Below are 16,351 nucleotides of genomic sequence, written 5' to 3'. Positions count from 1 at the left end.
GTGAGGGTGGGACGTTCTGGGAGAATAGCATTGAAACATGTATATTATCATATGTGAAACAGAACTCCATTCCATGTTCGATGCATGAGACAAATGCTCAGGGCTGGGGCAATGGGATTACCCAGAGGGTTGGGATGGGGAGGGAGGTGGGAGGGGGGTCCAGGAGGGGGAACACGTGTGGACCCATGGCTGATTCATGTCAGTGTATGGCAAAAACTACTACAATATTGTAAAGTAATTACCCCCCAACTAAAATAAACAAATTTATTTAAAAAAAAAAAGCAAAGAAGCAAAAAAAAAAAAAAGGTCATTTTGTACAGTTTTGATTAATACTTTGAAGTTATTAAACAACTGAGTTTTTTTTTCCTGAAATACAAGCTGTTGATGGCAGGGATTCCATCTGTACTGTTTAGCTGGATCCAGAGACCAAGACACGGTGCTGCTCAATGCATAATGTAGGGTCAGTAAATGAATATGCATCTTGCATTTTAAGAGTGTAATAGATTTTCAAATATTTGCATTTTTCAGAATGTCAGTCTTAAAATAATTTAACCTCTTCCAATTTAATAAGTTGTAGTGTTAGTCGCTCAGTCGTGTCTGACTCTTTGCGACCCCATGGACTGTCTCCCACCAGGCTCCTCTGTGCATGGGATTCTCCAGGTAAGAATACTGGAGTGGGTCGCCATGCCCTTCTCCAGGGGATCTTCCCGATTCAGGAATCAAACCTGGTCTCCTGCAGTGTAGGTGGATTCTTTACTGTCTGAGCCACTGGAGAACTACGAATCTATTATTAATCCCTCTTAACAATATCCTCAATAACCCATCTGGTTCCTTGTTCTTTCAAGCATAACCATTCTGTCTGACGCCAAGCTATGCTAGAGAAAAAGGCACAACCTTGGTAAGACCTTGACTATGGATTTGAGAGTTGTAAAATCCATCAGTTCTCATCTCTGCTGAGCAATCCTTTTGCTTATGTTTATTTAGCTATTTTTTTTCATTCCTCTAGCAGCAGATCCAACCAAATCTTACCATACTTCAAGTTCTTTGCACAATCTTAAGTTCTCTATACAGTCTTCCCACTTTCATTAAATGACTACCTTCAATTTACAGTGTAATTTAACCAGACGTGAAATTCCTATATTTCTCTCTGGTTTACCACCTAATATCCATAAATTTGGGCTTCCCAGGTGGTAAAAAAACCCACCTGCCAATGCAAGAGACATAAGGGGTGCGGGTTCAATCCCTGGGTTGGGAAGATCCCCTGAGGAAGGGAATGGCAACCCACTCCAGTATTCTCGCCTGGGAAATCCCAAGGACAAAGGAGCCTGGCAGGATACAGTCCATAGTGTCGTAAAGAGTTGGACATGACTGAAGCGACTTAGCATGCATATTCATAAATTTACCCTTATGTATCTCTATTCATCTCTCTTAACAAAGAGATATGGGTCCCCCAAATCCTTTATTCAGTGTCTTCTTTGGTTTGGTGTGCTTATCCTGCTCTCTCTCATCTTCCTCAGCTTTGAATCTCACTTGTATGCTAATAACTTCAAGCTCCTTCTCTTTTTCAAATTCAGCTATTAACACACTTCTGCCTGGATTGCCCAATGGTACCGCAAATCCAAACCTGAAATCACCAAATTTTGTTTTCCGTTTTTAACCTTCATATAGTTTTTGTTTTGTTTTGTTCTTTTTTTTTTAATTTAAATATTAAAAATAAAAATTTACTACGTTGTATTGGTTTCTACCATACAAATCAGCCGTAATTATACATACATCCCCTCCCCCATCCCATCCCTCCAGGTCATCACAGAGCACCAGACTGGGCTCCCTGTGCTACACGGCAACTTCTCACCAGCTATCCGTCTTACACCTGATAGTGTATCTATGTCGATGCTGCTTGTTCTACTCTCTCCGTCTCCACGGTGGCCACAAGTCCATTCTCTGCATCTCCAAATTTTTAAGTGCATCTCCTTATCTACCCTGCCTCCCAAGCTGGGAACTCAGAGTAGTACTCATCTTTCTTTTTCACATCTAAGTAGTTCTGAAGAGTATCAATTCCCCCTCCTAAAAGGCTCACATTCTGTCACATTCTTTCTGTCTTCACTGCTGTTGCCTTAATTCAAGCCCTTGTTATCTTTTTGCTTCAACTGTTGCTGCTAAGCTTTGCCAGTGTTCACCCTCTAGCTCCTCCACACCTGCTGTGCTAAAATTCTTTCCAAAACCATCTTTCATAATGTCTTGACTTTAAAAAATCTTTGATTGCCACTACCGTTTGCAAGATGTTCTGGTTCCTTAGCATGGCATCACAGGCATGGCCCTCACTGACCTCCCATTTTCTCATGCCCGCTTCCCATAGTACCCTCTGCCTCACTCACACAAACTTCTGAAACGCCCTTAACGCCTCATCCTCTGTGGCATCTCCCTGTTACCTTATTGACTCTTCCTCTGCTTCCTGTGCTTCTCCTCCCCTTCCTGCCCAACTCACTCCACAAACATCTAGGTGCCTGTGGTAAGCTAGGGTGGGCTCATAGTCATCATTTAAGACCCAGCTCAGATTTTACCCTTTTTTTTTTTTTAGATTTTACCATTTTTTGAAGTCAACTTGGATTTCCTCACACAACATATGCTGTATAAAGGATACTTTTTCCTTTGTGTAGCTTTGGAGTTGATCCTAATTTAGGACTGTTTGCATCCTAAAAATACTGCTGTGAAGGGTTAACTGAGTGAAAAGAGAATCACTGTGGCTAGAAATAAAAAGATTGTGGGATTTTGAAAGAGATAAGGAATGCTTAAAGTGAATGAACTAAAGTCAAAAGGGAAAGAACCAGAGTTGCTAATGCTCCCAAGTGGCAAGAAGTTGGGTTTTTGGCCAGGTCTTCTGTCTTCCCTTGAGGTCACCATCACCTGTTACTGTTGGCATCGTCTGAGTAACTGTTTTCCACTGGTTAGCTCTCTGCTAAATGGGTTTAATGTAAATCTCTGTCTTTAGTTATCTTCAGTAAAATTTGAGAAAAAAAAAAAAGATCAGTAGCTCCCAGTATAATCAGAAAAACTTGTCCATGTGTAATGGCTGCCAAATATACCCATATATTCTCACTCCATCCTCTCTTCACACCTACTGTTTTAACTTTGGTATATTCTTTTCTTTCCAAATTCAAATAATTTTTTGTATGTTCATCTAGTCTTTACAGATTTGTGTATAAATGTTCTCTGCTATGATCAGTCTGATTTTTTTTTTTTTCACAAACCCAGTAATACATTTCTTTTGACCTTAGATTCTACCATTGCTTGCATGACTAAAGCCATCACTGATACCAGTTCAGCATTTATATAAAAAGCTTCATTTTTATGTTAAAATATTGTATCTATTCGAATTATATTGAGCTCTTTTTACAATACACTTGTCATTTCTTCTTGTTATATAGTATTTCAGATGATGCTGCTAAGATTTATTAGCAGGCAACTGAAGTTTTACTTTCAGCATTCTTAGTATTCCCTCAAAATTAGTGATTTTTTTTCCACTAAGTACTGTATTTTGTGTTACATGAGTTCATTGAGAGTTTCACGACAGTAAAAATGTTTATGCAGTGACACACGTGTTTTACTTGAAAACAGTCTTTCACTTCCTTCATTGCTAGTTTGGATTCTTAGTAATTGAAGATCATATCCTGTATTTTTAAGCAGCTGCTGAGAAAGCTTATAGAATGTTATCCTTGAATAGCAACTGTATTTTTTCTTCTATAGATAATTTTGAAAAAAACTTAATTTGATTCATTTCTTAGATAGTAGTAAAAAGGATAAACTATAAATCCCCATATTAAAAATAAATTCTTCTAATTCTGATAACCTAAGTTTTTAAAAATTGAGTGCTTCACACTTGTAAAGCACCTGTTTGTTCCTAGATTTTGCCTGTTTTTACACATTGACTTGCAGAGTATCTAGCCTGATAGTTTAACTGCTAATGTTTACTCTTGTCAAGACTATAGCAATAGCAATATTATTTCCTTTTAAATCACCTATTATATAAAGGAAGAGATAATGAGTATTCAACATAAAGTGAGTACTCAATGTTAGATAACCTGTTTCCTATAAAATACTGTAATTATTTTAATGTTATATTGTTCAAATACTTACATAGTAATTTGAAAGTGGCTTCTAAGTCTTTGAGATCTTTATGTTAATTATGCTTTGAAATTACAAATAAAAAGTTAATGGAGTACCCTATTAAGTCCTCAACTGTAAGCGCTTTGGGAAAGCGATATATATACAACCTAAATGGGAAATCATTGAAATTTCTTCCTCTGTTTTACTTTTTACTTATATTGTATTAAATGCAATATTTTACCAACTATCCGTTGTATTTAATCAATGTCAAGAATAGGTTGGTTTAAAAAAACACAGACATATGCAAGTACAGTTTTCCATTTTGCAGTATAGATTGCAATTATTAGATGAATTAAAATATTGCTTGAAAGTAACTGTAAGAAATAGCTTTGTCAAAATGTAAAGAAGTCTGTTCATCAAATAATGTGATCATATTATTTTTATTGTTATAAAATTTACCATTGGTTGTTGTCACTTGCTTACTCATAAAGTCCATTGCCTATATATGTTCTTAGAGAAACGTCTGCCTTTCAGAAGCAATATGTAACATTTTTATCCTTTTCCAGGATATGGAAAAATGAAATAAACAATACAAATACTTTCAGAGTTTTACCTCATCCTTCTTTTGTTTACACGGCTAAATTCCACCCAGCTGTAAGGGAGCTGGTGGTGACAGGATGCTATGATTCTGTGATACGTATATGGAAAGTTGATATGAGAGAGGATCCTGCCATGTTGATCCAACAGTTTGACACTCACAAGAGTTTCATCAACTCGCTCTGTTTTGATATTGAAGGTATGTCTGAAATTATATTCAAATTGAAGGCTAGTTACATGAAGCGTTTTTTAAAAGTTTTGTTTCACTAGGATAATAATTATTTCAGCTTGAGAGGGACTTTATGTATTAGATAAAATTAAATATGTTTGTGCATATTTAGATTGTTTGTGCAGGTCATATGATAGACCTGGTCATAAATTTGGCGCTGCAGTAGTTGTTAGTTAATTTTAAAGTCAGTACATTTCTAAACATTTTGATTCAACTAATCTTTGCTGTGACAACCAGTCCTGTTCCAAATTTCTGAATATATATCATTGGATTGGTGATTGTTCCCTTAGTAGGTTTCTTAAAGGACCCTTTTCTGTAAATGGTAAAATTGAGGAAGATAGGGGGAAAGATCCCAGAACAATGTTGAAAATATGTATTTTAAATGTGGCAACAAAATTTTTTTAAGTACATAAACATATATTTATGGAAGAGAAATTTGCAGTTATTTAAGGTTTAATCTTAGAATATAAGTATTATAAATGGTGTTTTAAGGATATAAAATATAATTATTTTATCAGCTGAAAGACTAAAATTTGTTGTTATCTATTAAACAGTCACCTTTTCTATTATTTCAGACACTAGGTTTGTATAGCTGTAATTAATTAGTATGGGATCCTATCAAAATAATAATATTTCTAATGTACTCAGTTCAACCATAAGGATGTTTATAAGTAGGAACCCCTTCAGGAAAGGTCAACCAAGGATAGAAAGGCGTCTGAAAACTCTGTCATAGAAGAAGTAGCTCAGATTATAAAAGGGAGATGAATAATTTCTTCAGGTATTTGGTTAAGGTGTGAAAAAAGTGAAGTCCTTCTGTGTTGCTCCAGTAGACAGAAATAGAGCCAAAGCTACAGAAAAGCTACAGATTTTTCTTTGCTTAGAATTATAACATTCTTACATGCAGAGCATTTCATCAGTTGAATAAGCTAAATGTTAATACTTTTGTGTAAAATATTGCATTCACAGTTGCTGAACAGCCATCTTTTCATATGGTTTCTAAAATATTCCTAATTGTTTATGAAGTTGAATTTGATGGCTTTTGAAGTCCCATTTAACTGTAGGATGGTTTGACTTTCAGAATTGATGTTAAACTGAAACACCTGTTACTTATTATTTTATTCATTCTCTAATCATTTATTGAGTTCCTACTAGGTCTCAGGTATTATTCTAACAGTATATATTAGAGTAGAGGTGTTTCTCCAGGAATATGAAATGGGTTATATAGGTTAATGAAAGTTAGCAATACAGATCATATTGGAAAATTCAAATAATTTGTTTTGCTTTGGTATTTGAGCCATGTACACATGAACTGAGATGCTCATTTCATTTTGTTTTCAAATGCAGGTAGGTGACAAAAGAAAATAAATCACAAGTAACTCAAAAGGGTGAAGAAAATTAGGATCTGATTGTTTGCCTTTTGGGCTTTTTGTAAACTATAATACCTTTTAATAGCACTTCAGTTTTTTTTTTTATTGGGATGTGTTTGCCCAATTTCATAAATAGTGTTTCAACTTCTGTGTAACATTTATACCTAAGTAATTTTATTTTTTTAAATAGGTCACCACATGTATTCAGGAGACTGCACAGGGGTGATTGTTGTTTGGAATACGTATGTCAAAGTCAACGACGCGCAACACTCAGTGCATCACTGGAGTGTAAACAAGGTAGAGTTTCACTTCATACTTGGGGATTTATTTGAAAAAGTTGGGGAAAATCACATGACTTAAAGATGCAGAACATTCTGTTCACTCTTTTCAAAGCAATTAAGTTTTTCTCAGTTCCTCAGAAGTCAGTTATCATGTCTTCCTGATAGCTAATTGATAACATAGTGACTTAGTGAAAACTTTCTTCATTTTGGCTGGGCTTTCCTTTCCCATTTTTGAGCCCTAAATTGCACTCTGGTATTCAGGGATCTATTGCTAAAATTTGTGCGAAGTGAGGTATATGTTATGTTATCATCTATATATAACAACTTATATTTTCTGCTATTCATATTCTTTTTTTTCTTTGTCCAATAGCATCACTGGAAACACCATGCTCAAAGTTTTGTTAACAGTGCTATCTCTCAAAATTATGTGATCAAGATTATGTATTAATAAATATGAGGAGGTCTGTCATTTAATCACAGTAATTGTTTCATTTGAAATATACTAAGTTGGCCAAAACAAATGAATAATCTAATTTTTGAAGTAGAGTGTTTTTAAGATGGCTTGTATACCAAGCAACTTTGTTGGTGTATATTTAGTATGTTTTAGTTAAAAATACAAAACAAATCATTAAACTTGAGTTAGTTTTATATTTATGTATATAATATATATAAATAAGCTATACCTGTGTTCCTCGATTTTCTTGTTACTCATAATAGGTTGTAACAGTTGTCCCTGTTTGAAAAAAGACACGTGAAAAAGAATTTCCATCAACTTTAGTTAAATCTGTTGAGTCTGTCAGATCAATTTAAAAACCAGTCTATTCTATTTTCAGTCATTCTTTTCTAGTCTGTCGGATTAATGAATGATGACTTGGGATTCATGTTGTAGCGATTTCATACACTTTGCAAAGAACTTTCTAATTACTTATATATTGATAAGTGATTGGCAAGGCTCCAAAGGCAACATTTCTAGTCATTTGATTCTGCAATGCAGAGTCTATTATTTATATTAAAAATCATGTGTTTTCTTTCCCTCTGTGTAGTAACCAAAAGGCAAATATACCTTGGAAATCTGCCACCTGGTGGTTACTTGAGATAGTCAAACATAAAAAGTGAGGAAATGAGGAATGGGATGTCCTTTTAATAACTTATGCCTGGGACAGATGGAGACTGCAATTTCTTACTTGGTTCTCTTCCACTAGTGGAGTGGGGGATGCTGGCTTATGTTCATCTGTCCCTTAAGATGAAGCATCCGTGTGCTGTTTCACATACTCCTTGGTATAGGACGTAGTCTTTAACACCAGACCTTGAGCATGAATATGATAAAAAAAATATGAAGGAAATCACTAACAGATGCTACAAACACTAAATCTGCCAACTCTTTTCTCAAATTTATTCCTGACACTTGTTATGCAGCCTTGTTTTTGATTTTGCACATTTGCATCTGTGTAAGTGTTGCTCCAGTTGCTCAAACCTTCAGCAGTGCATCTTCACCTCCAAATGATTGTAGTTGGGCTCAGTAAAATCTCCATCTGTGGTGTCAGTGTTTGACTTTATTTTGGAACTTGTAAAAAAGTAGTTGACATCAGGTTTCAGCAACAAACAGCAGAACCAGGGGTTCTACTGCTGATATTAGGATTATAGCAGCTTGTTCCCCACCTCTATTGGTGCCAACCCACCTCTGAAGAGGAGACCCTCTAGGAGAAGTGAGCGAAATAATAAGGGGACCTCAAGAGAGAAGAATGCTATTCGGAATTCTGACTGCAGGGTGAAGCAGACCTTCTCTTGACTCTTCAGACTTTAAACAGTTTTGTATTTGCATTTGTTGTCTTTCTCCTGATAATCCAAACAAGAAGGATTTTGGAAATTGTCCTTATTTATATGTGGCTTGTTCAGGCAGATTCTCCTTCAGTATTTGTGTCTTTCTTGACATCAGAAGTCAGGTCTATTTATAGACTTCTTCTGTAACCAGAAGATTTAGCTGCTTTAAGTATCCAGAAAAACCTGAAATTACAATCTAAACTAAATTGTTTCATAATAAGATGTTAGTAACTTATCTTTTTCAGGACAAGTAGAGGTAAATGTATGAAGAAATAATCCGAAACTGAAACAGAACTTGAGAGCTAATTCTATACTTAATTTTGAACTTAGAAATTGAGATTTCTTATATGATGATAAACAGACAATATAGTAATAAAAGATGTGCTTGCAGAAAGTGCTTCTTATTTGGGAATATACTACAAAAACACTAATTAAGTATTACTGTTACTTAGCAGCCCCAAACTACATTTTATAAGCTTTATTTTCATCCTTAACTTGAACTTACTAGGAATAATTTTGCTAACAATTTTAAAACATCTTGCATTGTGCAATTAAAAATGACCTCTTCAAATTAAATTTGTATGCTTAAAAGGGCTTAACTTTAGACAAATTTTATAGTTGTAATATTACATAATCTTTTTAAACTCATTTCAGGAAATTAAAGAGAGTGAGTTTAAGGGAATCCCGATAAGTTACTTGGAGGTTCATCCCAATGGAAAACGTTTATTAATTCATACCAAAGACAGTACTTTGAGAATTATGGACCTCCGAATGTAAGTATATTTCAGTATTTGCAGGTTAAACACTCATAGAATAAGTAATGATTGAATTCATATTTATACAATACAGCTGTGGTTCTCAACTAGAGAATTTTGTCCCTCAGGGGATCTCTGGCAGAGTCTAGAGACACTTAAATGTTTATTCCAGTATCTAGTGGATTGTTACTCAGTTACTCAGTGGTGTCTGACTCTTTGCAACCCCAGGGGCTGTAGCCTGCCAGGCTTCTCTGTCCATGGAATTATCCCAGCAGGACTGCTGGAGTGGGTTGTCATTTCCTCCTCCAGAGGATCTTCCCTACCCAAGAATTAAACCCATGTCTCCTGCAGCTCCTGCATTGGCAGGTGGATTCTTTACCACTGAGCCACCTGGGAAGTGGGCAGAGACCAGTGGATAGAGACCAGAGATAACGAGCATCCTGTAGCGTATGAGACAGGCCCCTACACCAATTATCTAACCACAAATGTGAATAGTTTTGAAGCTGAGATGTAGTCAACTGCTTTTTATTTTCACAATAAAAAAGGAGAAACTTCTGCCATGGACTATCTTTTATCTCTGGATATTGGTTTAGCATAGTAGTATGATCTAATATCATGCCTGAATGAGAGGGCTTTTGACTAGCATGACACTGGCATGGGTGCTGTGGGAGAATTTGATAAGCAGAATTGGTTGATCGGGAATTTAGAATGTAGTTGTACTATCTCCAAAATAACTTGCAAAACACTTAATTAGCCTCCAGTGTGACATCTTCAAGGACTGTTATAGAATCTACTATTATTTGTTTTTTCTATACATCATACCCAACATCATACCTGGAAGGTAGCAACTACTCTATAAGTATCTTTTAATGAATATAAATATATAGTAAAAGGATTATGTTTTTCATGGCGACAGTGAAGCTGAATAGCTATAATAAAGCCTTCTGTTCAAGGCTCTGTGGAGAGTCTGGTCTTAGAGCTCAATCTTGAAGGGTGGATAAATTTAGATAAGATGGCAGTGTCCTCTCTAGGGTGGAAAGCCTGGAATAAAGTCAGGATGTGGAATAATAGAAGTTGTGTTCAAGGCAGAGTGAGTTAGTCTATATGAGCTTTGGTTTCTTGCTGAGGAATGCTGAGAGACTAATCAAATAGAGATTCGAGCCAGATTTTAGAAGTCCAGGCCTGTAGAGTTTAGTTGTTCTCTTTTTAAGTAGTATAGTATTCAGCCCATGATCATACTTGGGCTCTGGAGGAAAACTGCTTATAGTCAAATACTGCCTGTGCCACCCCTTAAACTAACTGCTTAGTATCCCTGTGCCTCTCTTTCCTCCTCACACAAATGGAAGAGTACTACACCATCCTCGTAAGTGTTTTGTGGGGAATAAACTAGTTTATACATGTAAAGTATTGGGTTGGCCAAAAAGTTCTTTTGTGTTTTTCCATAACACCTTATAGAGAAACCCTGACGAACTTTCTGACCAACCCAATACTTAAATTAACAGAAATAGCAGAAGTTTTGACCCAGTAACCTTGGGTTTAGGAATTTATGTTAAGAAAATAATTGTGAAACAGTGCAATGTATATATATACACACACACACAAGGTTGTTCACAGAAATCATATTCATGCCAGGGGAAACATGTTGGATAACTCTTAGGATGCTTGTAATAATCCTGAGAGTTACCCAACAATAGAAAATTTCTTAAGATACATTTAGACAATGATATAATATATGCCTATTAAAATGATAATGCATAATTTTTATTTTCTGACATGAAAGGCCATTATTCATGGTTCATTGTTGACTGAAAAAAGCAAATAACAGAGCTGCTGCTGCTGCTACTAAGTCGCTTCAGTCGTGTCCGACTCTGTGCAACCCCAAAGACGGCAGCCCACCAGGCTCTGCCGTCCCTGGGATTCTCCAGTCAAGAATACTGGAGTGGGTTGCCATGTCCTTCTCCAGTGCATGAAAGGGAAAAGTGAAAGTGAAGTCGCTCAGTCGTGTCCGACTCTTAGCGACCCCAGTATATGTAATATCCTCTCTGTAAACCAATGATGATAATAGTACCTGTGCTGTGCTGTGCCTAGTCGCTCAGTCACGTCTGACTCTTTGCGACCCCATGGACTGTAACTTGCCAGGCTCCTCTGTCCATGGGATTCTCCAGGCAAGAATACTGGAGTGGGTTGCCATGCCCTTCTCCAGGGGTTCTTCCCAACCCAGGGATCGAACCCAGGTCTCCCACATTGCAGACAGATTCTTTACCGTCTGAGCCACCTGGCTCATAATAAGTACTGAAAATGTTAGCTGTTATTATTATTCACACATTTAAAAGCCCAGAAGGTTACATGCTATATTTAATAGATGATTCAGTAATGGTTTTTCTAATATTTCTGCAGTAATCAAGTATTCATTGATTTTAAAATTTTTTCACATGGAAAAAATATAAGAATATAAAAATTCCGTTCATTTTTGAGTAACCAATTCAAATGCATCTTCTTTGCTCCATAGCTAGAAATCATCTCTCTTTCTTATCCAAATCTGCAAAGGACTTTTTCTGTTCTTCTTTTGTGGCACTTTCTACATTCACTTTCTATTCTTCTTTGATGCATTTCTTCTCTCTCCTGCTAAATTATAAGCTCCCTGAGCTCTGGAACTCCCTCTACTTTATTCTCTATCCATCATGGAATGTATCCTATGTAACAGATTCTCACAAGTTGCTTGTCAAATGCAAATGAAGTATTGAAAAGTTTTTCTACCACCAGTCATTGAAATGGGTAAGACAAGTTACATTTATAAAATCTTTTTGGTTTCTAGATTAGCAGCAAGAAAATTTGTAGGTGCAGCAAATTATCGAGAGAAGATTCATAGCACTTTGACACCATGTGGGACTTTTCTCTTTGCTGGAAGTGAGGATGGTATAGTATATGTTTGGAACCCAGAAACAGGTAAATAGCATTTCATTGAACTTTAAAAAGGTTTGTTTTGTTTTTGATGAAGTATAAAAACTGCCATTTTATAGAATAATTTTCAAGGAAATTCTATTTTTAAGTTCTCAGTTATGTTTTTCAGAATTGGAAAGCTGATAATGAAATTCAGCTACAGTCCGAATTTATATTAATTCTGTTCTTTATGGTTTTGATATCTTCATGGATTTATAATTTTGCATTATAATTTAAGGTTTATTCTTTCCTTGCTGGTAATGAGATATTGTTGATCTCACAGAAGTATTTAATGTGGACTGTAATACAAAATTCAGTTATGAACTGAATTTAGAGTTCAACTAGGTATACAAATTGTTAACCATCTGCAATACATTTTTATTAGAAACAAACATATTCCTGTCAGAGTTTCGGATATTTGAAACTTAATAGCCATTTACCTGAATTACTATAATTCAACTTTTTCGATAAAATAAACTGTTACATTGGATAGTTCATTTGTGCTTCACTTTGCTTTTTTAAAAGAAAAGCCAAAACTGCATAAACATTTGTTTAGCAATAGAAAGAATTTTATAAAACTATTACAATATTGTAAAGTAATTAGCCCCCAAGTAAAATAAATAAATTTATTAAAAAAAAAAAAATAAATAAAATAAAATAAAATTTTCTTTAAAATGTCTTTAATGAGCAGTATTTAACTTCATCTTTTTATTTTCATCTCTCCCTTTAGGTGTTTTTGACTAATCAGTTCACTTAGGATTTTTTTTTTCTTCTTTGCTTTTTGAGTTCTGATTTTCAAAACTTCTGCTATAGTCATTAATAGTGTGTGTGTATATATATATATATATATATATATTTTTTTTTTTTTTTTAAAGCAGGTGGTACATCAAACAGCCTCTGGGAAAAAAATAGAAAAATTAATTCCTCACTAAACTTCCCCCAACCATAGAATTTCTTTAGTTTTAGTCCTGATATTCCTCCCATAGTTCTCCCTGGAGTTGTTTGTTAGTTGGCATTTGCTCAGCTCTGTCAGATCTCAGATCTCTACAGATCTCTACTTCCAAATATTTTGTCTTTGGTTTATGCCTTGAAACTCCATCAAGACATTGGACCGAAAAGAGGAAAAAGGAGGGCCAAGAGAATGAAAAATAACTGTTTAATATAGTGGTCGCAAAAGAGTCGGACATGACTTACCAACTAAGCAACAACAGCTCAACTATAAGTATTTAAGGTTTTCCTGTAAATAACATGAGATTTATTATTACTTACCATAAATCTTTTTTTGGTAAGTTGCAGAATAATCTTCTAATGAGAAATACTTGGGATGGTACAAATTACTGAATGTCTTTTCTTACTTAGGAGAGCAGGTAGCAGCGTATTCTGACCTGCCATTCAAGTCACCAGTTCGAGACATTGCTTATCATCCACTTGAAAATATGGTTGCATTTTGTGCTTTTGGGCAGAATGAGCCAATTCTCCTATATATTTATGATTTCCATGGTAAGTCCACTGCTTGATAAGGGGAGAATATTTAGAGTAACCTTTACATTTAGGCTGAATTGGAAATTACGAGCTCTGTGAAAACTGTCATTCTTTGTATTAACAAAACTGTCTTGAATGTATTATGAAGGCCAAGCAGCTTAAAAAAGATCACATTATTAAAACATTTTACTTTGTCATGAGCATTTTTATTATGGAATTTAAATATCATCAAAAGTATACATAATGGTTGTGCTCTTGTATTGTAATCATAGAAAGGTGGTCATCACTCTCTTCATAGATAATTTAAATAAATAAAATTCACTAAAAACTATTTGGGGGTATCTCTAACTTTAAAAGGTAACTAACATTTAGGATATGTGAATCTGTAATGTTTTTACTTGAATATTGAGTTAATTTCTTATTCTTTGTTTTTCTTTTTAACTAAAGCAGTGTTTAAATAAGTTATAATTTTCTGAGAGTTTCTTAAAAAAGAAGGCAAAGAAAAAATCACTTATAGCTGATTGACTTTGTTGTACAGCAGAAGCCAATACAACATAGTAAAACAGTTATTCTCCAATTAAAAATAAACTTTAAAAAAGGAAGGGAAAAAAGTCAAGCCTCAGTGAAAATGCCTTTTTCTACATTAAAATTGAACTATTCTCTAATTTTGGGAAATAATAAGGAAATAGACTTTGAATACATTTTTAAGAAATAGTATGGCATTATTAGAATCATTTGGATTTATTCTGTTTTTCATATATTTCCTTAATTTCTGACCTGAAATTAGGATTTCATTGTTCTGTGTGGTATTGATAGTGCTGAGACTCTCAAAATTGCAGTTCCATTTTCTTCATGTGTTAATTCTTATACAAAAATAAATGGTTTTGATAGTCTCTTTAGTTTGTTTAAGATACCATTCACCATTTTTGCTAAGATGATTTGCACACAATGTCATAAGTACATAAATACATAAATATGCATTTAGATAACTATGCTGTGAAACTATATGGACAGAATGTTTTAAATTAGTGAAATGCAAGTGGTTAAGCTTCCTATTAACACAGTGTGAATTGGTTAATGTTTGTGATAAGTGCTAAGTTGTTAGACAATTGAATTAAGCTGTAAACCTGAAGTTCTTGATCATAGTATGAATCTTATTTCTTTATAGGTGAGTTATATTAGAGAATATATGTAAAATTGAGATTTATCTTGCTTTAAAGCATTTTACAGAGAAGAAATAATTTCTGTAACACATATTCAAATTTACAGAACACTGTTACTAATGGTGAATTGTTAAACAGCACAATACTATTTACTATTACAATCAATTTAGCAAAAGTCAACACTGCCTGATCACAGGAAAAGACAAGTGGATTTCTCAAATCATCCAGTGTCCAAATTTGTTGTCTAGTTCAAACATGGGTCCTGAGACAGGTCTTTCTTTTATACATTTTCAATCTTCACAGAAAAAAGAAGAGTTATACCTCATTACTTTGTAATTGGAACTGTTATTCAGGAAATAGGTACACAGTTATTTCCTCAAACTCTTAAGGAGTTTCACAACAGTTTTCATTCAATTTCTAATTTGCTTTTGAAGTTTTCACTACGAATGCAATTTCAAGCTCCACTCTTATCTTTTTCCTTCCATTTACTTTTTGTCTTTGATACAAGTTCGTTAGATTAGGTTTGTCCATTTGTTTTTTCAACAGTAGGTTTTTGGACTAAGGAGTCCATTCTAGAAGCATATGTGTTTGAAAGCACTGGTTTTCGGCTCAGTTCTCTCTTTGGTGATCTTGCACAAGCCTTCCTGTTTCCCTGTCTAGTGAATGGTCCTACTGTTGTTGTTGTTCAGTCGCTCAGTTGTGTCTGACTCTTTGCAACCCCATGGACTGCCAGGCTTCCCTGTCCTTCACCATCTCCTGGAGCTTGCTCAAACTCCTATCCATTGAGTCGGTGTTGCCATCCAACCATCTCATCCTCTGTCATCCCCTTCTCCTGCGTTCAATCTTTCCCAGCATCAGGATCTTTTCCAGTGAGTCGGCTCTTCGCATCAGGTGGCCAAAGGATTGGAACTTCAGCTTCAGCATCAGTCCTTCCAGCGAATATTCAGGACTGATTTCCTTTAGGATTGACTGATTTGATCTCCTTGCTGTCCAGGGGACTCTCAAGAGTCTTTTCCAGCACCACAGTTTGAAGGCATCAGTTCTTTGGTGCTTAGCCTTTTTTATTATCCAGCTCTCACATCCATACATGACTACTGGAAAAATCATAGCTTTGACTGTATGGACCTTTTTAGGCAAAGTAATGTGTTTGCTTTTTAATATGCTGTCTAGGTTTGTCATTGCTTTTCTTCCAAGGAGCAAGCGTCTTTTAATTTCATGGCTGCAGTCACTGTCCACATTGATTTGGGATTGTGGTCTTGCTACTACTGCTATTACCTGTCCTGCCTCAAAGAGTTATTTGTGAAGATGCCATGAGATAGGAACTGTGAAAGCACTTTGTAAGTTAATAAGCACCATATTAAAACAAAAAAGATAAAATGGACTGTTATGCTCATCCAACCAGTATACACTTGACTTTATGGGAACTTTTGTTTTCATATGCTGATAGCATCTCTTTGGAATGAAACTGAAAACAAGGGGGTTTTTTTCTTTCTTTTTTTCTTTCTGTTAGTCAGCCTTTTCCTTTTGTATCTTTCTAGCTCAGTTGTTTTAGAAAACAAAGGCATAAAATTAAGAACATCATGTTATTTCCACATTGTCTTAATGTAGAGGA

The 16,351-nt window shown here is 35.1% G+C and overlaps 1 protein-coding gene across 50 annotated transcripts in view; it reads left to right on the top strand.

The window, feature by feature from the left end:
• AHI1 (Abelson helper integration site 1) overlaps positions 1–16,351 on the top strand; it is a 210,148-nt gene that overhangs the window by 50,807 nt on the left and 142,990 nt on the right. For all 50 annotated transcript variants that reach the window (XR_014065020.1, XR_014065021.1, XR_014065018.1 and 47 more), the window contains 5 exons: positions 4,671–4,900; positions 6,488–6,594; positions 9,054–9,172; positions 11,970–12,100; positions 13,454–13,594. Coding sequence is in view for 36 of the 50 variants with exons in the window: in XM_081528744.1 (XP_081384870.1) it covers positions 4,671–4,900; positions 6,488–6,594; positions 9,054–9,172; positions 11,970–12,100; positions 13,454–13,594 (728 nt within the window). In the remaining 14 variants the exon portion in view is untranslated. The remainder of the gene's footprint in view (positions 1–4,670; positions 4,901–6,487; positions 6,595–9,053; positions 9,173–11,969; positions 12,101–13,453; positions 13,595–16,351) is intronic.

Source organism: Giraffa tippelskirchi, chromosome 9 (genome assembly GCF_054371585.1).
Source record: "Giraffa tippelskirchi isolate mGirTip1 chromosome 9, T2T-mGirTip1v1.2.pri, whole genome shotgun sequence".
NCBI lineage: Eukaryota > Metazoa > Chordata > Mammalia > Artiodactyla > Giraffidae > Giraffa > Giraffa tippelskirchi.
The sequence above is the reverse complement of the archived record's forward strand: the minus strand, read 5'-3'. Positions and strand labels throughout refer to the sequence as shown.